Here is a 25,781-nt window from a genome sequence, read left to right on the forward strand (position 1 = left end):
GTACATGACGGTGTGAACAAAATGTTACAACGAGCTCTAATCAGTGTCCTGATATATACATACATACATACATATATATATATATATATATATATATATATATATATATATATATATATATATATATATATATATATATATATATATATATATATATATATAGTCTTTTTATCTAATGCCTATTTTGTCATAATGAGGCCATCACAAATTTGCTATGTTTCTCCGTCACTATCGCAATCAACAGAAAGTAATCATCAGCAAATTTTGTTTTTATGGTACCAACAGTGTAGCATTCATTTGCATATCGAACGATAATGTCCCCTAGAGAGGATTTTGTCATTTTTTAACGAATGTATTTCTCTCAAGTGTAGTCTTCATTTACATTCGGTAGATCAAATGATCTGTTACAACTTGACTAGATCCCTTCATATTGCCTATGTTAATACGTCCACTTAAAGCTAAGCAGGCTTCTTTCAGGTATTATTTTAAGTACACGTCCATGTAATTTTAAGGGGTCTGTAAATGCCGCATCATCTATATTAAATGTCTCGTTCACTGATATACAGTCCCACCACCTGTGCATTGTGAAAGATTGCTTGCATATTATTAAAGATCAAGTCATCACGCACAAAGAAATTACTCGTCCACCTTTCTTATGTTCACGGCGCGACGCCTAGCTACTTAACAATTCAGGTTAAACATGTCTCCGGTCGAGCATGTTTAGATTCATGTGCAATCCTTCGTCATCATCCGCAACGCGGTTGGTAAACCAACATGCCTCATGAACTTTGCACTTCAGTCCCAGCTATTTGCACTATACGCAAAGCAGTAACATCCAGTGGAAACTGCCTAATACAACGCGTCGGCTTATTGTCGTCGCATGATTTACGCAAACCTTAGAGAAACTTAGTTTAAGCGCCTTGGTGGCTTGTACTTCGTGCAGTTATTACTTATAAATGCTATCTTACTGAGAGTGAAGGGGGGGGGGAGAAAACTTCTCTGAAGAACGAACTAATCGCGTAGTGTATCTACACCTGTCATCGTTTGAACGACAGTGAAAGTAAAATGTACAACGGAGTCCTTTTGTTACGATCGCGTCGCATGTTTCTTCAACAACACACTGCTGCCTACTTACGGGGTTTGCTGTAGGCTGAAACACGCGTGCACACATCGCTCTGTGTACACCGTCCACATCTCCGACAAGAACAAGAGGCGGCTATGTTAAATTATATCCCGCCTGTAGGTCTTACAGAAACATTTGCATCGCAGAAGTTGGCACGCTAAACTACGTAGACCATAGCAGTCTTGAAACATTTACGAACCATTTCAGCAACACGTATCTTATTTTGTTATAGTGCAAGTTTGACACGGACAACAGAAGGCACATCTGACACACACAGCGCTGTGTGTGTCAGATGTGCCTTCTGTTCTCCGTGTCAAGCTTGCGCTATAACAAAATAAGATATGCCGTACCAACAAGCCCCTATTGCTATCCTCAGCAACACGTATATTTTGCTACGCAGCAGAGAGCATTTGGACAAACTAGCAAGGCAGCGAAATGATCCATGGCTGAGAGAATGTAGCTAATCTTTTCCGATTCTTTCCCATTCGAAGATTTCTCAACCGTCTGAACGACCCTCCGCCCACGTTATGAACATGATCTGTCGGTCGTGAGTGGTTTGGATGTTAGAAAAATAGAAACGAGCACAATGAATAACTACAATGAACCCTTTCATCTCCTCGACTGCCGCGCATGCGAAATATAGTGAAATACTGGACCAAACATTATATATCTGTTGTATGTTCTAGCCCGAAATCTATATTCTCGCTTCTCAAGGTGCCGAGTGGCAGCCCTTGAATTAAACTTCAATCTCTCCTTGGTACATTATGTGCGTGCCTCACATGAATACCTCATACTATTCGAATATTCCCCTCATAAGTTGCGCAATAGCTTCTTGAATTTTGCGCACTTTCATTGTGGCGCTCGTACATAAAAACCTTTGCCCAAAAATATGCGTCCGATACATCACGAGAACCGCAGGAACCGCTTTACATGCTAAGTACGGGATGTACAACGGGGCAGTCTCCGTAGATGTCACCGAGTATAAGAAGAAAGACGCATTTGCAGTTGCGGTGCTTGACGGGCGGGGACGCTTGGTCAGCTCTGGATCAGTCAAAATCCGCTCCACAGAAACTGCAGAGGAGGCGGCCACAGCGCTAGCTATAGGTAATACTAAAGCTGTCCTGATTTCCAACGACTCTACAACAGCCATCCGAAATTTGGCGAGGGGCAGAATATCTGTCACTGCGGCAGGAATGATAAATGGGGCCACGGGGCGAGGGACTACGGAGGTGGAAATTATCTGGGTAGCGGCACACTCTCGGAACCCTGGGAACGAGGCGGCTCACATGAATGTTCGAGGTTTCGTCAGCCGATAAGGTGAGCCAGACATTCCGGGGAGGTCCACGAGATATGGGCTGGTGTCCTTTCACGACATTACTAACCATTACAAACTTTAGCGGATAATTTACCCGCCCCCGGACAAGCAATTGGTGAAGGCGCAGGAAAGCGTCTGGCGAAGATTACAGACGAGATCTTTCTATGACCCATACGTGTTTAACAAAATCTACCTTGACGTTCAGCCGGACTGCAAATGGTGCCAGTAACTGGCCACCTATGGCCACATATTCTGGAGCTGTAGCATAGCGCCGTCACCGGCGGATATTATGCGTGATCCTTCTCTCGAGCAGTGGGAGGCCGTGTTGGCCAGCTCAGACCCGGTCGTCCAGACCAGCGCCGTGGAGCCATGAGTTGATGGCCATCTAGCACGGAATCGTCCGCAAATGCGTTCTGACGAAAATAAAGTTTTTCCATCCATCCATCCATTAATCAATACATTTTATTCGCGTCTAACTTCAGTCTCAACACAATATCACTGGCACGTTCCAATCTGTGTAAATTGTGGGATTGTCACCCGTGCTCTTGGGACAAAGGTACGACAACACAGTAGTGCAAACAATCACAAGGGTGTTTATTGCACCTTTCATAGATCAATGCCTGCTAGTCGAGTTGCTATCCACAAAACATGCCGATGGGCGCGCGACAAATCTAGAAGTCCGACTCACCGCGACCGGATAACGAGCGAATATGTTAGCCTCATGCTGGATCCCAACACCTGGTCGTTCGCGCGTTCAGTCACGCGAACGGTGGCGCGTTCGAAGGAGGCCAGGCGAGACGGTCTCGCAAAAGTGCACGCGCTGGATCGCTCGATCGGTGCACGCGCTGGACCTCCGCGATGTTCGCCGACCCGCAGCCGAAGAAGAAGCGCCTTCTCCTCTCCGCGCCCACGTAACCCCGCCGTGAGGCCGTGTTAGCAGCGTAACACTCGCGCTCTCTCTCGTACTGCGCTTCAACCACACCGACCGCCGCGGGCCCCAGGCCATGCGGTGAAGCCGCATTACAGGAGACGGGAGCTATGCGGAAAAACAACGTATCAGGGAACGCGTGAGAGTCGCACATCCCCACAAATTTTCATTATTTTTTTCTTCTGGCCCACCGCTTATCGCGCATCGTAACTTTCATTCTATGTGACTGATATGTTCCATGCCCTATAGTCAATGGCATTAGCAATAATGTTAATTTCCCTTCTTGTTTGCAGCGGCCACATTCAACCCAGTATTTTTCAATTCGCACTACAAATAATAGTCTGTGTGCCAAGCATGCGGTAAAGTTTCATCCTTACAAGACTTGTTGTTCTCTTGAAAGCAATGCCTGCAACATTTCTTCCCTTGCTTTTTCGAGCACGGTGTAACTCCTGCCATATCGTTCACTCTAGCAGCAGTAACAGGTACTCTTCGAAGCATGAAAGCACTAGCTTGCATTACCCGGGCAGAAGTTCCGCGCGTTATTTTATAATAATGACCATGCAGTTTCTCAAGAAGCATATCTTCATTTCCATTAATATTATTTCTTTTTGTTTTCCTAAAGTGCGGTGGGCGCTAAGCGAAGACGCTTGCGATCATCGATACTTTTAATTACCATTTGTGTAAAAAATTCCCAGGCTAGACCACCCCACCGTGGACCACACGACACGGGTGAGCCCGTTGAACTAGCCCCAGAACCATTTCCAATGGAGAGCCAGCCACAGAACTTGCAGAGAATGGTGTCCGTGCTCAACGTAACGAAAGTAAGTCGCGTGCGGCAAGCGTTATTCCACTGAATAGTGTTTTAGTGCAAAACAATATCAACCACCTGCCAGTGTATAGCGCGGTAAAGGAGGCGCATAATGGTGCGAAATAGAATGAGCAGCGCCAACGTCGCGAGAACTTTGAGCCACGCCGTTATATTTTAGCGTGCGCACCTGTTTATATATACTGATCCGCCGCACATACTGGCAGGTTGGGAAGAATAAATATAACGCAGCTGTTCAAATGCTTATTTCCAGATAGCTACTATGTTAGCAGATAAGTACATTTAGTTGTCCAGTATTTGCTAAGTTCACTTAGGACTAAAATTACACTTTTATTTCGGTGTTTCAGTGTCCTCTCCTCTATAGTATTAAAGAACTTCACATAGCATAGAAGCACAGATAAATATGTCAGCAAGATTTAGCAATTGCCATGACTCTAATAGAACAACTTACCGCTAAGTCCTGTACCAAAATCTATGCAAAAGTGACCAAGACGACTGTCAGATATATCCAAGACAAGTTAACCCAACAGTCATACCTCCAGAAGTGAATTTCTAGTGTATCAGTCCCTGTAATATGGGTGCATTTTCCTTCACTCGCCTATTCGCCAACACTACCGATGGCACTTGCCCGTTGAGGAGCTAAGCAGTTTGCACCCACAAGGGAATCATTGCAAAGCAGGTTGGCCTATTTTGCGTGGACCTCGTGATTACGCAAAGAGTATGCGCGAGATTCTGAAGTGATTTGCTGCGACACCTCTCACTCCCCCGGCTATCCCTAATGATGATTATGTTAAAGCTAGCGGAAAGCAACCAAGTACAAGAGAAAGAAAAACGCGATTAGCGCATTTGCTTTCTTGCCTTTCTATACGTTGCACAACGGAAACAAACAGAATACTAGATACCGGTGAGCGAGTAGCGAAACCCGCGCTTACCAGCAACGGTCATATTGCCTTTCTCATAATCCTGGTGATAACTCTTGCAGCGCCTTCTCCTGGCGCTCTATTGCAGTTCACTACGCCGCCGTTTCTGTTACATATTTGAAGGTAGTTTCCTATATTCTGGGAAATTTATAGGTGTACTGGTGGTTGAACGAGTTGAGGCCAACATGGGCCTGTCGTTTGTCAGCGTCCAGTGTAATGTTAGATTACCTTAGCGCGACGGTAACTACTTAGACTAGAGCGTACACACAACACCTCAGCAAAAACGTTATATTGCGCTTATAGGGTGCACAACGCCCATGCCAGCAGTTGAAGGCAAAACGCTTCGGTTGCTCTCATACCTGAGCGATTGAGTATATATTGTTGATGCTGCGTTGGGTGCGTCGATAGCAGCAGGGAGAGGCTGTAATGTCAAAGAACCCTAGGTCCGTTCAATTCGCTTTGTCGCTTTTGCAGCCTAACGCGCTCTGCGCACTCCACATAAGTAAATAAAATGCAGTTAGAAGTATACTTAACTTCTTACGCGTACGGTGTTCTCAAATGTACATTGCAGGGCTTCGGATCTATTACATCGCTTTCTCATGTTTCTGTGGATGTCTACAAGGGCCAAATAACAGTGCTCCTTGGGCACAACGGAGCTGGAAAGACGACGCTGATGAACGTGATAGCAGGTAGGCCATGTTTATTAGCATTTCTGCTGTGAAATACCAGTTGCCCGTTTTAATATAACAAGGATAAATGACGTTCCTGTATTCTTTAGAAGAAAATGCACTGAAATTAAGTAAAAGGAATTAAATTCCAGAGGTTCACGTACAGCACTACGATCTGAATATGAGGAACGCTGTAGTGAAGGGATCCGCAATAATTTTGACCACATGGGGATCTTTAACATGACCTCAATTAACAGTACGCAGGCGTTTTTGCATTTCCGCCCGCCTCGATATGCGGCCGCCGGGGGCAGCATTTGATCCCGTGACCTCGGGCTTGTCAGCGTGACACCATAGCCACTAAGCCACCACGGCGGGTGATTATGTACTGAAGTACTTGCTTGGTTTCGTGGTGTTACTCTTTCGCCATAGCTGTCATGTGCAGTACAAGTAGATTTGAGTCATTAGGCAATCGGTTCAATTTGATAACCACATCTAGGTAGATCAAAATATGCTTCGACGAGCAAATTCTCAGTAGTGGCAGGATGATCAGCATAAAGTTTCTTTTAGCTTTCTGAATTTGAAGCAAGAAAGCTTTCGGTAGGATTAAGCCACGAAAAAGCACCGCTAATAAACTCCTGTTATGGTTGTTGCTGGGAAAAAAAAAACATTTGTTGACAAGTATCTCGAGGTCGGACTACGACAAGAAGGTGCCTCCCTAAGGCGTCGGCAAGTAGCTTTCTAAAGCAAACAGACCGCAGATTGATAACGAAACTTTCGTTGTGAACACTCCAGGAATTTTATGACCGTGGATGCTGGGTGTTACTGCTGTCTTATCGAATAACTGAAACATAAAAACACAACAACAACAACAACAAAACTGCCTGCCCGACGGTGGGGTCTAACCTCGCTCTCCCATCCTATAGTAGCGCGGTGCTGAACCATTAAGACACATTTGCACGTATGCTTCTATCGTGCCAACCCCTACTCGCTCTTTCACATTCTCACCGCAAGTGTCGCATTGCGTACAGCACGGTACGAGGGAGCATGGGCGCGCGCCTCACTTTACGCCAGAGACGCAGCAATGAACTCGGCAAATTAGTGTCATTTAATTAACTGTTTCACGAAAGCTTCGATTCACATGCATTTCGAGACATGCTCTGCCCCTGCGTAATTTCTCAAAGCGGTTTTTGTCTTACCTCAATTTCCTCGCTCTGTTAAGGAACGTTACAGCCTGACTCTGGAAAAGTCGTGATTGACGGCGTGGACACGACTCGGTTTCCGGAGAGGGCGCGCCAGATCGTCAGCTTCTGCCAGCAGAAGAGCGTCTTCTTTCCTGATCTCACTGTCTGGGAGCACCTCGTGTTCTACGCGACGGTAAGGATATCACGAAGCCACTGTACTTCCGATTAAGCGTAAAATACAAAAGCTGCAAAATGCGTGCTACGTTTGAAGCGAATGCAGTACTACCTCTAAGGAGGAAACAGAACAGGGAGGCAGCGCTTTCCAGTGCGCTACTTGGACGTACTTTATGAAAGGTGAAACGCAGCATGAAGAAGCCGTAACAAATGCGAATATCAGAGAAGTAATATTAGGTATTAGCACAGGTAACAAACCCACCTGTTAGATTTAACATATATTGTATATGCTGATGCATTGAAAGCGTGTACGGAGAGGTTGGTACTTTCAATGCTGAAGAAACTGAGGCGTTTGCCCAGCACTTTATAGATAACCTAATCAATTGATGAGATCACCTATCCCGCCATATAATACGTAGCCCCCATGGTGGTTTAGTGGCGTTGCACTGCTAAGCACGAGGTCGGCGGATCAAAAAGTGGACGCGGCGGCCGCATTATGATGCGGCAAAATGTAACAACACCCGCGTGCCGTGACTTGGATGAAAGCAAAAGAACCCCAGGTGGTAAAAATAATCGTGCATCGCCTTCTACTGCGTGCCTCATCCCAGATCGTGCTTTCATCCCAGCTCCACTATTAAAAAAAGAGGAAATACCTCTGTTCACTTGCTCTGCTATGCTCTAATGTATTTTATAACAAAACAGGTTTCCATCTGTGCTATATTTACTGCTTGCACATCTATCGCACCGTAGAAAACGAAAGAGCAATTGCGGTGCGTGAGTGAGATGAATGCAGCTGCAATCGCATTTTCCAGTATACTTAAACAACCTAACTGGCATTAATATAATCTCAACACAGTTTCCACATGAGGCCATCAAAATCTGATTTATTATGTGATAACTGCGCCTTAAGTGAGAACAAGTATTTCTTGCAATGGTACCTCCAACGCGGAAGCGTTCAGACCTCGCAACGTGATCCAGGATTTTATTCTTCTTAGCTAAGATTACTGCTCGTCTCAAAACTGCAACGGCATCTGGACGGTGACCGGGACTATCACTTCGGTGTGCAGAGTTTTTTTGAGGTACGTGCGGTTTGCTAAATGTATCACAAAGAAAAAACTTGCCCATTAGTCATGTAAAAGTTGGTCATACCTTTTCCTATACCGCGGCCGAGGAACCGCGTCATGCTTACGTCACGAGCTCCGCTTCCTGTTCTTTTTCGCTTCCTTTTTTTTTGGTGCTCAGCGCACTTGCAGCAGTGGAGTTTCGCGTTCTCCATTGGATAATTTACCATTCACACACAATCATCATTAACGGTGCCAGCATTCAGTTTACGTAGAGACGTTTGTATGTGCGGCCGTGATTCTCCGCCAGGAAGCGCGGCTCCGTAGGAACCAGAGGAAAGCAGTGCAGCTTTTTGTTTGAAATTTGAGCTGTTTTTGAGACCATTCATTGCCCTGAATTTTTTCACACATGATCCTCACTTCGTTTTGTACGCACCACACTTGTATGTTTGCAATGTGCAAAGCGGGGGCGGTGTCCTTCAAAGTGCGAACACTGGTTATATCATTGACTGCAGGTGAAGGAACACAGGGCTGCTCTAATACCGAAGCGGATTTCCCACGCACTGAAACAAGCCCGCCTCGTTGACAAGAAGGATTGCCTCTGTGGAACACTTTCAGGAGGGCAAAAACAGCGCCTAAGTGTCGCCATTGCAACGGTATCGAGACCTAAGGTACATGTAATTGCTTCTCACGTGTTTGTAAGCAGTGTGTGTGTAAAAGTTCCCGCGATAGCGATTACCGGAATTGCTCCTAAATTTTGGCATGTAGCATAGATGTTTTCGACCGACGTGCAGAAAAGTTCGTACTTCGTGTATCAGCTTTCGAAGATGTCAATTCGTATTACCTACAGCACATGTACTTAAAAAAAACAGGATCAGGGATGGTAGGCTAATCTTTTGTTCTTTACTCGTCTTATGCTTGTATGTTTGTTTTGTGACGATCAAAATGTTATATGCAAGATCTCTGGAACAATTATGACAACCTGGGAGTCTTTATGGTCCACGCAATGCGCGGCACGCTGGCGTTTTTCGCACTTGACCCCCGTCGAAATACGGCCGCCGCAGCCGGGATTTCTTTCCGGGACCTCGTGCTTTTCGGCGCAATGCCATAGCCTGTAATCATAGTGGTGATTTTGGCAAATTGGTTGCGCATTCACAAATATTTTCTTTTTTTGCGCTAGAAGACGCGACCGAAGAAAGGGTGGCATAGGACTCACCAAGCGCTTCGTGTGTCCTGTGTCCACTTTTTTTTTTACTCCTAGTCTTCTAGTGCAAAAACCATTTCGCATAGCCTGGAAGCACCCACTACGGCGGGTTCAGAGAAATTCGGGAAAATAGGATTATAATATTGAATACCCCGCTGTTGAGGAAGTCAATGTGGCGATTGTGTATTACGCACGCGGTAACCTACGACGTAAGCAAGGCGGTGAACGCCAAGAGATTCTAGCACTACAGCGCTTGCAGAGCTCACGCGCAAGCACTCTGACGGTTGTGACAGGGGATTATTTTTGTTACTCTAACCATAAGCTGCTGCCCAACCCAAAATTATACGGTCATGACACTCGTGAATGTCCTCGTCATTCCAATATCTAGATAGGTCAACAATGATAGAAGTTTACAAATGTTGCGAATGCTTCGTAAGTTCACCACGCGACGCTATGCACCCATGCCTCCGTTTCAAAAGCAGCGTAACTTGAATCTGACGTCCCCCAAGTGTGCTCGTCGCTGTGGCTCTCGTTTCAATGCTTCATTGTCTTCTAGGTAAATTTTGACCAATAATGAATACACTTTTCAGTCGATCCGTTTTACTACGCGTCTGCCTCCCCCACCGTGATTTTGCCCTCACAAATTTTATTACACATGTATTTTGTACATGTACCATACACTAAAGGGCGGAAAACAAAAGAAAATGCGGTAGTTCTCGCGCAATCACAGTGGGTGTTATTTTCGGACTTGTGATTTTGTACGTGAATTACACAGGTGGTGATCATGGACGAGCCTTCGTCGTCACTAGACCCCGAGAGCCGGCGGGAGCTGTGGGACGTCTTGCTTTCGATGCGCAGAAGACAGACCACGGTCCTCCTCTCGACGCACGACATGCACGAAGCGGATGTGCTCGCCGACCGAGTGGTACTGTTGTGCCGCGGCAGCGTCTGCTGCGCTGGATCTCCGGCGTTCCTCAAGAAACATTTCAGTGAGTTGGCGTCACAAGCTCTATTGTTGTAACAGAGATGTCCCTTGAACGAGCAATTTGGCGCATCAGTTTATTTTGGCCATGAAAGAAGAATAGATTATTCAGTATTTTGAGAATAGAGTGTGTATTTAAGAACAAATATTCTACAGTTAGTATACGTCAGCGATCATCAGCTTTATAATATATGCGGTTGACTGATTGGTGGCTCAGACACGTAATGCGTTCAATATGGTTCCTTATGAGAGAAAATATGAAAGAAAAAGAGCTTGTGCGATATAATTGCTTCTGACGAATATTCAAAGTTCGAGGAAGATCCTTTATTATGCAGAAACAAAAATGCATAGCTAAAACACCCATTCAGTGAAATATATAAAACGCCAATAGCAATACTCCCTGTAAGAAAACATTGTAAATAACGAATGCAGACGAAGTGAACCCGGTAGCTTATCAACGCGCTGATATGTAGGGGCAGTGGCACTACGACTTCTCTGACTAAAGAGCCCTCATTTTCTACAGCAGCAACAACTGCAGGCATGCATAGCCACATTCCAACATAATCATTGCGTATTTCCTCGATGTTTGTGTTATTTATTTTTGAGTGTATTACCTTTACGGAGTTTCCAACGGTATTGTTATGGAGCATTCGGACAGTATCGCGCGCCTCACTGCTGTCCTCCGAAATCAGTTCATCCAGGTTTATGTTTTGCAGATTTCGTACGCCTGCCGCCTAAATCTAGCATGTATATACATTTGAGTTGCTTTTCATGTCTACCTGGCGGCGACTATGTGCTGATTCCTAATGTCAATGTTTTCCTGCTAGGCACAGTCGTCGGTAATCATACCCTTATGACTGTCGCCGAAAACTAAACGTTGCTTTCTCTTATTAACTTTGGTTTACGTACACAAGTTATTCTGAGGAGCATGTCATTCGGCAACGCTTCTTCCGTCGACAATACTTCCCTCTCTGCATTGGACGTTCCATGCTTGTCTGCAGCCACCTGCGGTACGATTAGTTGCGCATCGCCCGTTCCCGGCTTATCTTCAAAGATAATCGCTCATGACCTGTTCCCGAACAGGCTGCAGATTGCTCTCCTGTCCTGCCGTCTTATCGCGGCGTCTTTGATTTTGAGTACTGCCCGCTGGTACAGACTTTCGTTGTCATCCATAATATTGACACTGGTGATTTTAGCTCTATCCGCCGACGTCGTTATTCTGTATCTCACTCAGATCTTCATGGTATACCAACTAAAGTAGACAAAATGATAGGTAAAGGTGTCATTGAGCACTCTTCGAACCCTTGGGCATCGCCGGTCGTCGTTATCAAAAACAAGGGTGTCAGCTGTCGATTTGTGCAGATTACCGTCAATTGAACAAGATTGCGAAAAATGATGCGTGCCGTCCCTAGCGGATTCATGACGCTGTCGGCTGCCCCCATCACAGATCCAGATACTTCTCTTCAATCTTACACCCATCCGGTTATTGGGAGATTCCTGTAAAAGATCTCGACCGTGAATAGACCGCTTTCGTTACACCGTACGGCCGCTAACATTTCGAGGTTATGTCTTTGGGGCATTGTAATGCTTCAGCAGCTTATGGATGAATAATGGACTATTTCCTTCGGGGCTATAAATGGTCAGTGTTATGTCGATGACGTCATTACCTTTTCCCTTACCTTTCAAGGCCATTTCAGCCACTTGTCTGCCGTGCGTGGTACCTTTAGGGAGGTTGGCCTTCAACTTAACTCTTCTAAGTGCCGTTTCATTTCATTTCATTTATTATACCGTCAAGACCACAAGGTATTACAGAGGGGAGTGGCGTAAAAAAAAGGTTACATAACAAGGAAAGCAAAGAAGGCAGCAAGTGATGTAGTCATAGACATGTGAAGGCCGAAGCTATGGTGTTGATTATGGCCGTACGAAATTGTGCCTGGTATTCAATTGCAATCAACGCGGCGGAAAGGTAATTCCATTCTTGACACGTCCTAGGAAGAAAAGACGCATGACAAGCTCTAGTGCGACACTGCAGAACTCCAACTTTGTGATGATGATCAACGCGAGGAGAAATGTAGGTTGGAGATGAAATAAGATTATCCCGCAGATGTGAATTATGGAAGTATATTTTTATGAAACAAAGCCAGGCGAGACCATTTGCGACAAGCAGAAAGTGGTGGAAGTTGGAGAATGTTTTTCATAGAAGTTACGCTAGCCGTGCGGTTATAATTGCTTAAGATGAAACGCGAGGCATTACTTTGAACACGTTCGAGAGACTGGATTAGTGTCTCAGCATATAGGTCCCAAATTGACGAAGCGTATGCCATTTTACTCCTAATTAGCATCTTGTACAAAATTATCTTTAATGATGACGAAGCGGAAGAGAAGTTTCGGCGGATATAACCTAACATGCGATTACTTCTATTGATTACGCTGTCGATGTGTAAAGACCAGGAAAGAGTAGAGGTTAAATGGACACCTAGGTATTTGTAGTATGTAACTGCTTCCATGGCAATATTACTAAGGTAATAGGTCGGAAGAGGAAGTTCACGGCGGCTTACACGCATGGTTTTGCACTTAGATGGGTTTAGTTTCATTAACCACAAGTCGCACCAGTTACAGACAGCGTTAATGTTGTTTTGCAGAACGTTACCATCATCGGCGTCAGAAGTTTCACGAAGAATAACGCAATTGTCGGCAAAGAGATAAATGTTAGAAGAAATTTCATCGGGTAAGTCGTTAATATAAATTAAAAAAAGGAGAGGGCTTAACACTGAACCTTGAGGAACGCCAGATTCAACAGGGCTAAATTTAGAGAAGTGGTTAAATGCAACGAACTTGGATCGATTAAGAAGAAAGTTCTCTAGCCATGCAAGCAGATTAGGCTCAAGATTTAGTGTGCTAAGCTTAAAAATGAGTAGTTTGTGATATATCTTGTCGAAAGCCTTTTCAATGTCGAAGAAAACACAGTCTCCGCATGAACCTTTATCAAGAATAAGATGAAGATCGTGAGTGAACGACAGCAGTTGTGTTTCACAGGACAAATGCTTGCGGAAACCATGCTGTGCGCGTGTGAAGAATGAGTTATCATCCAAGTGCTTAACTAAATGAGAAAACAAGATATGTCCGATTAGTTTACAAGGAATGCTAGTGAGGGAAATGGGGCGGTAGTTATGAGGTGAGCATTTGTTGCCGGACTTGTGAAGTGGAACCACCTTCCCAATTTTCCAGTCTGCAGGGAGCTGATGGGTGTCCGAAGATTGCTGGAATATTTTTGAAAGTAACAAAGATGAGTAAACAGAAGTTTTTTTCAAAAACTTTGCGGTAACCAGGTCTGGGCCAGGGCTTGACGACATCTTTAGATTTTTAATTGCAGTTTCTACCCCAAGTGGCTCGATCCTAATAAAATCCATGGCCGGGTAATTGCAGCTATTTAGGGTGGGAAACACAGGATCAGGACGTAGAACGAAATTAGTGCAGGATACGGAGAGTTTAGGGTTCGGGGACATTCAGCGTCGGGTATTTTTGATCCACTAGAATCAGCTAAGGTTATTGTACCATCATCGGAAGGGTTTATGATGCGCCAAAACTTTTTCGGGTCTTCTGTAAGTATTGCAGGCAAAGTGTGTTCTTGAAACATACTTTTATCGAGTGTTTTAGCTGCTATGTAGGCTTCGTTGGCGTCCTTGTAAGCGTCCTACTTAGATGCCAAGCGACATTTTTTTGCGATGCGGTACAGGCGCGTTTTACGATTGCAAAGCCTCTTTAGGTGGGAATTAAACCAAGGCGCCTTAGAATTCGACGATATGATACGCGACGGAATAAACAATCAGTTAGTTCATGTACTTTGTTTCTGAATATGATCCAGTTATTGTGTACCATACGATCATCGAAGTTACTTAAAAAAGAAGTCAAGGAAGTTAGATAATTCCAAGTTTATATTGTTAAAGTTTGCTTTGTCGTAGTCATATATTAACTTTTCTTTAACAGCCGGCTTTGACAGAGGAGACGTAACGTTAAATGGAAGAACTAGATGGTCGCTTACACCAGGTATACATGAAACATTCGTAATAAGGTCAGGATGAGAGCATAATATCAAGTCTAAGATATTGGCAGTACCCTTTTAAATTCTTGTTGGCTCAGATACTAGTTGAGTTAAAGAAAATAAAGAACAAAGATCAAGAAATTCATTACACTTTGAAGAATATGGATAACAAGCAGGTGGATCAGCATTCCAATTTATATTCGGGAAGTTAAAGTCCCCCATTAATATAACAGGTGCTTTTGGGTGCCATATTGGACACCGCGAAGTCAAACTTTTTGACCACCTTGTCAGTACTGCCGGCATAAATCCTGCGCCTGATAAGATTCACGCCGTCAATAACTTTCCTGTACCGTGCTCAGCAAATCATGTACACAGCTTCGTATGCATATGTTCTGATGTTAAACGGTTTGTGAAAGCTTTGTGAATATCACTCGGTCAATGACGCACCACATCAAGAAGGACGCTGCGTTGCTTTGGGGCCGTGAACAAGCCATCGGCTTCTACGCCCTCAACCGCTTAATGTCAACGCCACATTATTAGGACACCAATTGAAGTTCCCGATGATGCCAGTGGATATGGAATAGGTCCTGTCTTTGCCCAATAGCGGAACGATACCATGCGCGTCATTGCTTGCACCAGCCGCCTCTTGTCCTCTTCTTAGAGCAATTTTTCCTATCACTGAGCGCGAGTGCCTCGCTCTGGTGTGGGCATGGCTAAATTTCACCCTCATTTGGCCACAAATTTTCTGTCATCACGGATCATCATGCTCTTTCATGGCTATCGTCGCTGAAAGACCTCACTGGCCGCCTTGGTCGCTGGGCATACTTTCGTTGTTATGTACAAGTTCAGACGCTTATATCTGCACGCTGGCTGCCTGTCTTGTCACCCTGTTCATCCTCCCGAGAACAATGAACAGGATGCCTAAACTTCCCTTTTGGCCATCTCTGAGTATCGCGACGTCATTGCCGTGTAGCGAAAGGACGACTTTCTACGGTCTACCATTGAGTGCTTGGCTACTGGCCACTCCAATAGCTCAGTCAGAATGTTCGTGCTACATGACGAACTTCTTTATCGACGCAAGATGACCACTGATGAACCGCATTTACTGCTACCTGTCCCTCGTCCACTTCGTTCTACTGTTTTTACTGAGCTCCACGACATACCCACTCGCGGACACGTCAGCGCCTCCCGCACCTAAGACAAAGTGCGACATAGCCACTTCCTTCCAGGCCTGTACTGGCCTGTGTGACGTTACCTTGTGGCTTGTGAACTCTGCCAGCGGCCAAAGAGACCATGTGCGCAACCTACTGGCCACCTTCATCCGATAGATGATCCCACGAAGCCTTTCTTCCCTGTTGGCGTGGGCTTTCTTCGCCCCTTCATCACAACTATAAAAGGGAACAAATGGACATCCGTTGCAATAAACTATGCGACGCGCTATGCTGTTACACGTGCTCTTCTCGACCAGCTTCGCGACAGATGTCGTAAACTTTCCTTGGACATGGTTTTATCTCACGGTGCGTCACGGCTGCTTCTGACACTATGTGGTCGCTACTTCCTCTCCCATGTTGTCGAAGACATTCTTTACTCCTACTTCACTAAACACAAGTTCACAACAGCATATCACCCATAAACTAACTGACTGACTTAATGACTGAATCGCACCATGGTAGAGATGTTATGTACATTTCAGCAGACCATCACGGTTAGGACAGCAAGTGACATTTGCATACAAATCGCCACGTCATGATACCACATGTCTCTCCCCCTTCTTCCCTCTACCTATTCGTCATCCCACTCTGCCTTTTGACTACCTGCTGTGTCGCAACATTCGGCGGAATACGCCTCTGACACCGTTTTCGGACTTGTATGGCTCGCCATGATCGACTTACAGCGTTTGAGGCGTCACAATGAACTTGCTACGACAGTCCCCACCAGAACTTTCAGTTCCCTCGCAGAACACTCGTTCTTCCATGGTCTTTAAGTCACCATGCTGGCCTGTCCGAAAAAACTGCTGTCATGGTATACGGGGCCCTACCAGGCCTTGCAAACATTAGGCTAGGTAAATTAAGAGATAGCCCTTGTTGAAGCCACTCCGTCTTCCTCCCAGTTACGAACTGACTCGTCCACGTGTCCCTTTTAAAATCGTACTGTTCAGCTTGTCCGCTATCATTCTAACAAGCGTCGGCACGGCGCTCCAACTTTATGTTCGAGAGCATTTGGACAGGACCGTGCGCGCAAGAAAAAAGATGAACGAGTGGTAGACTCTCTACTGGAGCTGTGACCTGGCCTCCACCGGGCGCGTCTACCACTGAATTTCCCGTGTAAATAAATGCATATACGTTTGTGCCATATGGTTCTTCGTAACAAGATGTTTGACCTTTTATCAATATCTGCTTTTGTGTGTTATATCTTTCTTTCTTTGACGACATCCGATCAGCAATAGAGGAACGCTCTGGATAATAGCACCAGCAAACTACTTGTTTTACTCGTCCTGATGACCAGCCTCTTCTTGTTGACATGCTTTTTAATGCAAATGGTATTAATCGTTCCCGGTTTAGTGATGAATACACTGCCCTTATACGAATGCAAAACCACAAGACTGTTTTTGTAACTAAATCGGTTTGAAACAAAAAAGAAAGCTTCTGAAGCTTTTGCATAGCGATTTAATTGGCTTCACCATATCAGATGCCCAATGACTCCTTCATTCCGGTTGTTTGACTTTACACTGGTTTCTCCACTTTTATGACATTTTTCATCTCATGCTAAGAGACAAACTATCCCAGCGAGAAGTGACACTTACAAATTATTGAGGCAAACGCCTTTCTAGGCTAATGAAGTTTGTGTCAGCAGACCTGACCGCCGGAGTGACCGCCGAAGCGTCGTCGCGCCATATGAAGACAGATTAGACAGATTAAAGAATGAAAAAATGATTCATAGTGACAGTTAGTCAATGAAAACGTTATAATATAAATTGGTAGAGGTTAATAATGACTACTAGTGACTTGTAATGACTACTAATGGCTACGAAATGACCCTATGTCTAGCGACGGCTGTAATGACCACAATTAATTACAAGGACTAAGAATGCCTGCTAGGGAGCAGTAAAGATTAATAATGACTGAAATGGCCTATAATGACTACTAATGATTGCCAAATGACCAATATGTCTAACGACAAATTATGCCGACTACAATTAATTATAGATCACTAAGTATGCATAATAATGAGCAGTATTAACTAATAATAACTGAAATGTCTTGTAATAACTACTGATAACTATGATATGACCAACATGTCTAAGTACGCTTTGTAACGACTAAAATTGATTAGAAATGACCAAAAACGCTTAGTAATGATCGGTAATGACTAATAATGATTGAAATGACTTTTAATGACTACTAAGGGCTACGAAATGACCAGTATGTATAACGACGAATTGTGACCACTACAGTTGATTAGAAATGATCAAATGTGCTTAGTAATGTCCAGTAATGACTAATAAGGACTGACATGACTTGTAATGGCTAGTAATTACTATGATATGACCCAGAAGTCTAACGACGGCTTGTGATGACCACAATTCATTACAAATGACTAACATGCTTAGTAGTGAGCAGTAATGCCTAATAACGACTGAAAAACGCGAATGATAAGAGGAGGAAGAGTAGGCTTTCGCCGTTCACCTCTTAGGAGATATCTTATAGTACTGTGATTTTTTACTTAGAACAGCGCACAGGTCTTCATTCCGTTCTGCCACTTTAATGGATTAAAGCGAAGCTTAGTATTTCAGGAAACAAAGTTGTTTTAGTTGCGTAACATATATGCAAGCACGAACAAATCGGGCGCTTAAATTCTTTCGTTTTTATGAAGGTATAAGTATTCATAAGCTAGAAGCCAGCGCTATAATTACATAGTAACTGGAATCAGTGGCTTCTTTTGCATGTTGAGACGTTTGCTACGCGAGCCCGTCGTGCTGATCGAGATCAACCCTTGCTCCCTCCGAACAAAGTGAATCGGTATTTTGGACTGCTTGTGACTAATTTACGTTCGTGTCAGTCAGAGCACTTTGAGCACGGTAGAACACTAACTTTTGTCCGTAATTCTTTTTTGGCCAAGGCACTGGATGTCATGTGACCATTACGAAACTCAACGACACGTTCCGAGTGGATCGGGCATTGTCAGAAGTTCGGCAAATCGTTCCAGAAGCAATCGTTGGCGAAGACAGAATGCACGAAGTCTCGCTTACACTCCACCAGTGCAACACTGAGCGAGTGGCCGGAGTGCTGCGACTGCTCGAACAGCGAAGTAAAGACCTCGGCGTCGCTGCCGTAGGGCTGAAGACAACCACGCTTGAAGACATTTACATCAGGTGAGCGAGCGCTTACGTCGAAGCCATAATTCTTTGCGCCGCCATAGCACGTCCGCATGCGCACTGGGAAACGAAAACAAGATTAACCATGTTTTACTTTCACGATGCTCTCTTGTCATTAACATGCCTTCTATGAATTGAATTTTTTTTATTGTACCGCTGAACAGGCTTATTATTTCCTCTCAACCCTTCCTTTCTCATTAGGCTAATGAGCCACCCTTGACAAACTAAACGCTTTAACGCTTCGCCTCCGGCCAATACAATTGTTACGCATGGCAGTCTGGTCAAGCTGACCGACTTTTTGTGCAATGTACTTCTGGGTGGTCATTTACACGTCATATTTGGTCACCTGTACAATAACTTCAGACGCCAAACTAGCTCGCTAACAAGCTCACCGACTAGTATGGTTTGAAAGGAGCACGTGGTCACCAATATTTCAAAACTGGAAAGAGCACCGGAGACTCTTTAGCGGACTCATTAGGCAGCTGTTGTCGGTGTGCTTTTTTATTACACTGTAGGGATGCGTGTAACTTAAAAGAAGTTTGTTTGAGCATGGAGGTCAAAGAAAACTTAATTTTTATATAGGTAAACGTGAAACGATACTATATTAAAGCCTGAGATGCAATGTGACGAGCTTTCCGAGCTTTCCGAGCCTGAAAAAACGCTTCGCGGTTTTATCCGGCAGTACACTTTGAATCCGAATCAGTGAGGTGTCGAAAGGCAAGAGGACGTGCCAACGGGCACAATACGTAGCAAGATAAATCTATAAGTAGGTGTAGCCAGCGGTGTTATAAATAAATGAAGGAGCAATAACTGCAGATTACGCAGGCTGACGGGCTAACACTAACGCGGTGCATGTCTTACAATGCATGAATGCGTCAGTCGCTAATCTTTTTAGCTGCGAATTGTTGGCTGGTGTTTTCTGGAGAAGGAACAATGTGTGTCTGACTCGCTATCCGTGATCAGACGTCCGGATACACCTTGCTGAAGGGTGGGCTCATGAAGCACAGGGCCTGCCACGTCATCAGCGCCACGTTCTTGCCAGCGCTGGATTGATGTCAAAGCGCGTGACGTAGTCAGCTCCAACAATTATCAAACTTCTTTGAAAAAAAAAAACGTAGGGAAAACGTCAGAGGCCTACGTAGACGAGTAGCAACAGATGCTTCGAAATATCAATTTGGGAAGGTCGAACCATGGCCTCACGCAACATTTTAACACGATAGCTTTAAGGGCCCCGTGTGGGAAAAAATGTTGTGTCGGCGTCGGACGTTGTTTTGCTAAAAATCATTCCGCACTGCAACTACGCAGACTCTGACGCAGGTTCCTAAACTAATTGAATTCCTCAAGGTATAATGCGTCAGAAAAAGCGTAAAGTACTAATAGAGCTTACAGACACGATAGCGTCGATTGTAATTTGAATATACCAGAAAACATAATTCTGTTACGCGGAAACTCAAACACAAACTCCTTTTCCAGCGTTTCTACCAATCATAAAGTGGTGCGGCGAGCTCGGCTTATTGCAACAACACCATCCAGATGGCACTCGTCTCCGCGTATCCGTCAGAAAGCTGCGATTGCTGGGAAGCGTGACAAGCAGTCAGGGCTCTTTGAGTGATATCGCGTTCCACTCTTGAAGCCAAAGCCTAAACTTCTTCCATATTTTTCTGGGAACTTATTGAGGCACCGAGCTGCTAGAGAACAGTACATTACAGGAGGCAGGGTAGGACAATCGGGAAGAGCATACAACCGAAGCACTACGTTATGGCGGCCGCACAAGTATTCAAAGAGAACAATAACAACCACGGAATCATAAGATTGAACCATGATTATAGCTGTGCAGCATAAGCTGTGGAACATGCTTGCCTATGTTATTACACTGCTTCCTTCTTCACCTAGGTTTATTTGAATAGAATCTGGCGTATGAAAGCACCCGCTTATAGGGTGAATCAGCGGATGTCTGTTTGTTCAATGCGTGCATAATCTCAAAGTCATCGTATAGAAACCAATAAGTTCACTACTGGTAAGGAACAGTTGACGGAAGGTCATGATTAGCGAACTTGCACTATTATCGTAATATATGAGGCATAATGTGGTTCCATGATAATTCCGACCTCACTTTTTTTCGCCAGCATTTACAACAACGCAGCAATCGAGGACTCTCGAGACTGCCAATTGACAACAGGTGAGAGAAGCGTTTTAGGAATTCTCTTTTCTGCTACACCCTGCAATCTTTCCCGAGCACGGAAACCCATTGCGTGTACTTAAATTGACACTGCTTTGCAGAGGGCCTGCGGAATAATACATCTACCTGAATGTGCACATTCATTGAATAGCAAAGTTTTTGTTATGCAGAGAAAAGACAACTGATAAGTCGCCTCTATAAAAAGCTAAATATGTCACGCACAAAGGGGTGAAAATATTTTTGATTGAAATTCATGCTGAAAAAGCCTACAGCGGGGATGAACGGGTTTGGGTTAGTCTGCCCTTTTTGCTCATGCTTCTTTTAGCTATAACTTTTTAGAAGTTATGAAAGACCAACTATCTTCACATGAAATCTGCAGTTCATCGATTATTCAGGGACGTGAAGATGTAAATGCCTTTCTTTAGAAGCATCAAACAGTAGCGAACAGCGCACAGCCATCTTCTCAAATCCCCTTCCCACTTTTAGATGATCTTGCCAAAGATTGCCCAAAGAGTGCCGTGTTCGGCGACCGTGGCAGTTATAACTAGCGCTGTCCTAAGAGCCAGCTCCGCTCATTCTGTGCCCACTTCGTGGAAAACAAATTACCAAGCAAAGAACGGTAGCATATTGCGTCATCAGGGACACGCAACATGTAGCTGCCCAGCTTTTTTATTATCATGTGCGTTGCATATCTGTAGACGCTATGAGCTCAAAGTATCCATAATGTATCGGTAGAAGGTGACATTCACCTGTTCACTGCAGACGCCAGTGAAAAAAGCGACTGAACACGAAACGACAACTAAATTCCGCCGACTCGTCACGCATGCCATGTAATTCCCTCGAGATGACCTTAGCAATCGGCGTATTGCTTCTCGTGTTCACTGTCGCATTATGTCTTGGCGCTACTTGCATGCCGGAAAAATTGGTATAAATATTCGTCTTTATGCTTTCGGCGGAGCATTTGTGCTGTGATCCATAAAATGTGCGTACTTTTTCTTCCTAATTCTTTCTCTTCCCTGAAATACATTCGCAGGATGCTTACTACACGTCCCTTTCATTCATACCACATGACGCACACTATGGTTTGTACCACAGTTTGTGCTTCTTGCTGTGACGTGCATAAGCGTATGCTTGTAACATTACCGCACACTTTAAATCCTCGTTAAGTTCACATCATCGCTTGTCATCGGCTCTTCGTTGTTGAAATCTTGAGGTACGCACACGTTGGTCCTACACACAGCCTTTCCTTCTCCTCCCAACACGTCCAAACTCGCATAGACGAATTTTTTATCGTTATTTCGCGTTCTGTACTCAGAACATGGGCACCGCCGGTAAGGCGTAGACGACGGACTACAATTTACACAGGGTGCATTTTCTCCCCACCATCAGGCGTCGGCTATCGCTTGGAAATGCGACCGCTCTCTCGTGCAAGTATAGCTACGAACAATGGTGCTCAGCCCGCCAGCACTGCGTCGCGGCTCGCCGCACTGTGGTCCAAGAGGTGGCGATGCTTCGCCCGCTCCCCGTCCACCCCGCTTGTCTGCTGGTTACTTCCGGCTGCAGTGTTCTTCGTGCAGTTCCGGCTCGAGCAGGACCTCCTCACAAGGCGCAATCCTCTGACGGCACGCCTCGATCTGGTCGCGCGCCAAGTCGACACCGAGCTGATAGCCGTCACACCCAAGGACCTATACCCGCATGGCACCTCATTCGTACAGGTAACCTAGAAAGCATGCGGAATATTCGTATACAGGACAATGAGGGAGACAATGCGTTTGCGCTGGTTTAACCAGAGAAGCTATATATTGCGATTGTTTTTGAGCGCCATGCTAGCTAGCTTTTCAAATGAAGCTTCATGGTGCCTAGCTTGAGGGAACCTTTGCATCATGTACAGTCGCCAGCGAAAGTTCGGAGACCAAGGATAAAAAGAAAAAAATACATAGTTTAGCCAAATTATGAGAAGCGAATCGCTTTAGTACACCATCGCAATTTTTTTAATCTCGTGCGAGTGATCGACCACTCGGCGTGTCAGTGGCCTTGTATAGCGGCGTGGGGTGGCGTGGTTGGTGACAGTATGCGCGGGCGTTCCAGGCAATTTACAGTTCAAATGTCATTTGCTGCACTGTTCACTTCAGGAGTGCCGCCTCAGCGCTACAAGACTGCTGACACGCTGTGCGGTCGACGCTCGCGCGATATTAATAAAATTGCAAGGGTGTACATACAATTGTTTGAACCTGGCCATGTATTTCAGCCATCATTTCAGTCATCATGCCCATTCTGCGAACAAAAATTTCGCGGCACCATCGGATTATCAACTCTTGCTCGCTTTTTTTACGTGGGGTAGATTGTAATTAAATTAGGCTAATAGTAGAACCGGTTGTATTAGAGTAAATGCAAGGTGAAAACGGTCATATAAATCCCTAGTAGCAAGCTAAGTCAATGAAAACACCGAGTAACAATGACAGAAAATATCATGTGTAATTCTAGGTGCCGTCGCAGATGATGATAAAGCGAGCAGAAAAAAGTGCGAAGGAAGGCCTTTAGAATATACTGCACTAACCGCCTTCCAAACTATATGTGATGCCAGTTGGTTATGATAAGATTTCCCTTAATATTTCATTAGCCTTTCTTTCACAGGTACCTGATCGCTAATGAAAAACAACTATTCCTTAGGAATGGACCATAACAAATAACGTGGTTTAGCTATTTCAAGCTGCAGCCTCGTGCACGAACAGAAAGCTATATGGCAAGATATTTACAGGTACTAGCTACACTTACAGGGCCCCTCACCAGGCCTCACAGCAAATTTTTGTCATACGATTCAGTTGTTACGTGTCCTCTAGGAAGCGTTCCACCACAAACAAAAATTCAAATTGGCTCATGAATAGCCGAGGAAGAAATATTTCAGTGCCGCGAACCCATGATTTCAAAAGGCGAGCTCCACTGCAAAGCAAGACACTTTCTCCATTTGTGCCGTCCAGCCTCCGCAAGCTAAATTCCTTCCCTGCGTTCTCCCATACCGGACCTCAAGGGTCACGGGTCCCACCTTAATTTTTTTTTACTCGTCGGTTCTTTTTCTTTTCTTGTGGCGCGGCACACTTCCGCTGATGGCGTCCAGCGTGAGCTGTTGTGATTGTCTCGTTTCGCGCGGCGCACGATTTGGCGCACTGTGCACGAGAATACCTGACTAGCGGTATAAGACAGCGCTATACGAATACCGAGGCAAACAAAAGCTGATCACAGAGCATGATCGCGCGCTGGAACACGGTAGCAAATGACATAGTTTCGGTGTCTGCGCACGCGACTATACGACGCGGGACCAAGCAGACGATACGGAAGTACACCTCTCTTGCTATGGCGCGAAGCAAAACAAAAACATGACATTCGGTTTGTATGATTTATTAGTTCTCTAAGCTTTCATTCGTTTATTCAAGCGACATATTACACCAATAAGAGATGTTGCATTGGATAATTTTCAAAGTCACGTGTTACCACAAGGGACGTCACAGTGCAAACACGCGTACGTAGGCGCACTAGCACGTGTACGTCATCCTCTGGCTTTGAGCGCGGCGGCCGTGCTCGAAACAGCGTTTGGTTTGGAAAAACAGCGTTTGGTTTGAATTTTCAATTCTCTCCGCGGTGCGTAGCGATATCATACTTTGCATACACGATCGTATCGGGCATTGTATGCTCTGCACTTGTCAGCTTAGCATGGCTAGATCTGGTGAGGGGGGCTTTAAGGGTTTATTTCTATCAACAAAAGAAAAAGAAAGACATATGCTGCTCTTGAACTAAACAAACAGTAATTATTGTAAGGACGTGCTCTCCTAGTTGCTGTAGGTCGTGATGCTTTCTTGGCGAAAGCAACAGTGTGTCATCATGCACCGTATACTTATAATCTGTGCTTTGCGACAGTCAACAATCGGATTATGGCGTGGCACTGCAGGCGAACTTCCACAAAAGGATGATAATTAATTTTTGTTTATATACATGTGATTTTGGCACTCCTACTTTGATCTAGTTTGGGCCCTCAGTGTTGTATAAATAAATAAATAAATAAATAAATAAATAAATAAATAAATAAATAAATAAGTTTAGGTTGGTGTCGACCTTGCGTTTGCCCCTTGGATGCCCCAGAGAGTTGCCTTCCCACCAACGTTGGAATCCCAGTAGTCTCTACAGTGCGAGCACCGACGCTGTCCACATGTTTCAGGTGGACAACGTGTCTGTGAAATTCGTGCAACAGTATTTCGGCCCTGTTGCCCAGACCAGCATGGACAACGTTGTCAGCGTTGCTTCGGCACAGCATGCGCTGCTTGCCATTGGTTTTGGCAACTTCCTCGAATACACCAGAGCCTTTGTCTTCGGAAGTGTGTTCCGCCAGGATGAGTGAGTGTTTCTGGCGAATTGTCCTGTTTCACTAGTACGCTGATGCTGCAGCGAATAATCTACCTGAAGATGGCGAAAATAATTAAATTAAAAAGAGAAACATAGCGTCTCATTTTTACAATCTAGCAGATGTCTGGGAGGACATCATATACTATAACGGAAATGCGTTCAAAATATTGCAGTGTGTAGATGTTAACCTGTGTGAGGGATTCTTCTTTACGTTCGCAAAGTTTCTCCGTGTTTACTTACGATGGTAAACTAGCTGTTTGCACACAATGACTGATAATTCGCATATTCATTATTGGGAAACGAGCGTTTCGTTTGACGCATTTTTTGCTGTGGCACGTTGTCATATGCACAGTTTTAAATCACTTGCCCGATATAAGTACACAACACTACATGCCATTTCTGTGTTGC

General features: G+C 44.8%; 1 protein-coding gene across 1 annotated transcript in view; it reads left to right on the forward strand.

The window, feature by feature from the left end:
• The window catches only part of LOC142570542 (phospholipid-transporting ATPase ABCA3-like), a 117,509-nt gene that overhangs the window by 43,474 nt on the left and 48,254 nt on the right, over positions 1–25,781 (forward strand). The window contains exons 9-16 of the mRNA XM_075678914.1: positions 4,062–4,187; positions 5,684–5,801; positions 7,000–7,154; positions 10,176–10,389; positions 18,631–18,796; positions 20,926–20,978; positions 22,542–22,693; positions 25,189–25,364. Coding sequence (XP_075535029.1) covers positions 4,062–4,187; positions 5,684–5,801; positions 7,000–7,154; positions 10,176–10,389; positions 18,631–18,796; positions 20,926–20,978; positions 22,542–22,693; positions 25,189–25,364 — 1,160 coding nt within the window. The remainder of the gene's footprint in view (positions 1–4,061; positions 4,188–5,683; positions 5,802–6,999; positions 7,155–10,175; positions 10,390–18,630; positions 18,797–20,925; positions 20,979–22,541; positions 22,694–25,188; positions 25,365–25,781) is intronic.

The sequence above is a fragment of the Dermacentor variabilis genome, chromosome 2 (genome assembly GCF_050947875.1).
Source record: "Dermacentor variabilis isolate Ectoservices chromosome 2, ASM5094787v1, whole genome shotgun sequence".
Classification (NCBI taxonomy): Eukaryota; Metazoa; Arthropoda; class Arachnida; order Ixodida; family Ixodidae; genus Dermacentor; species Dermacentor variabilis.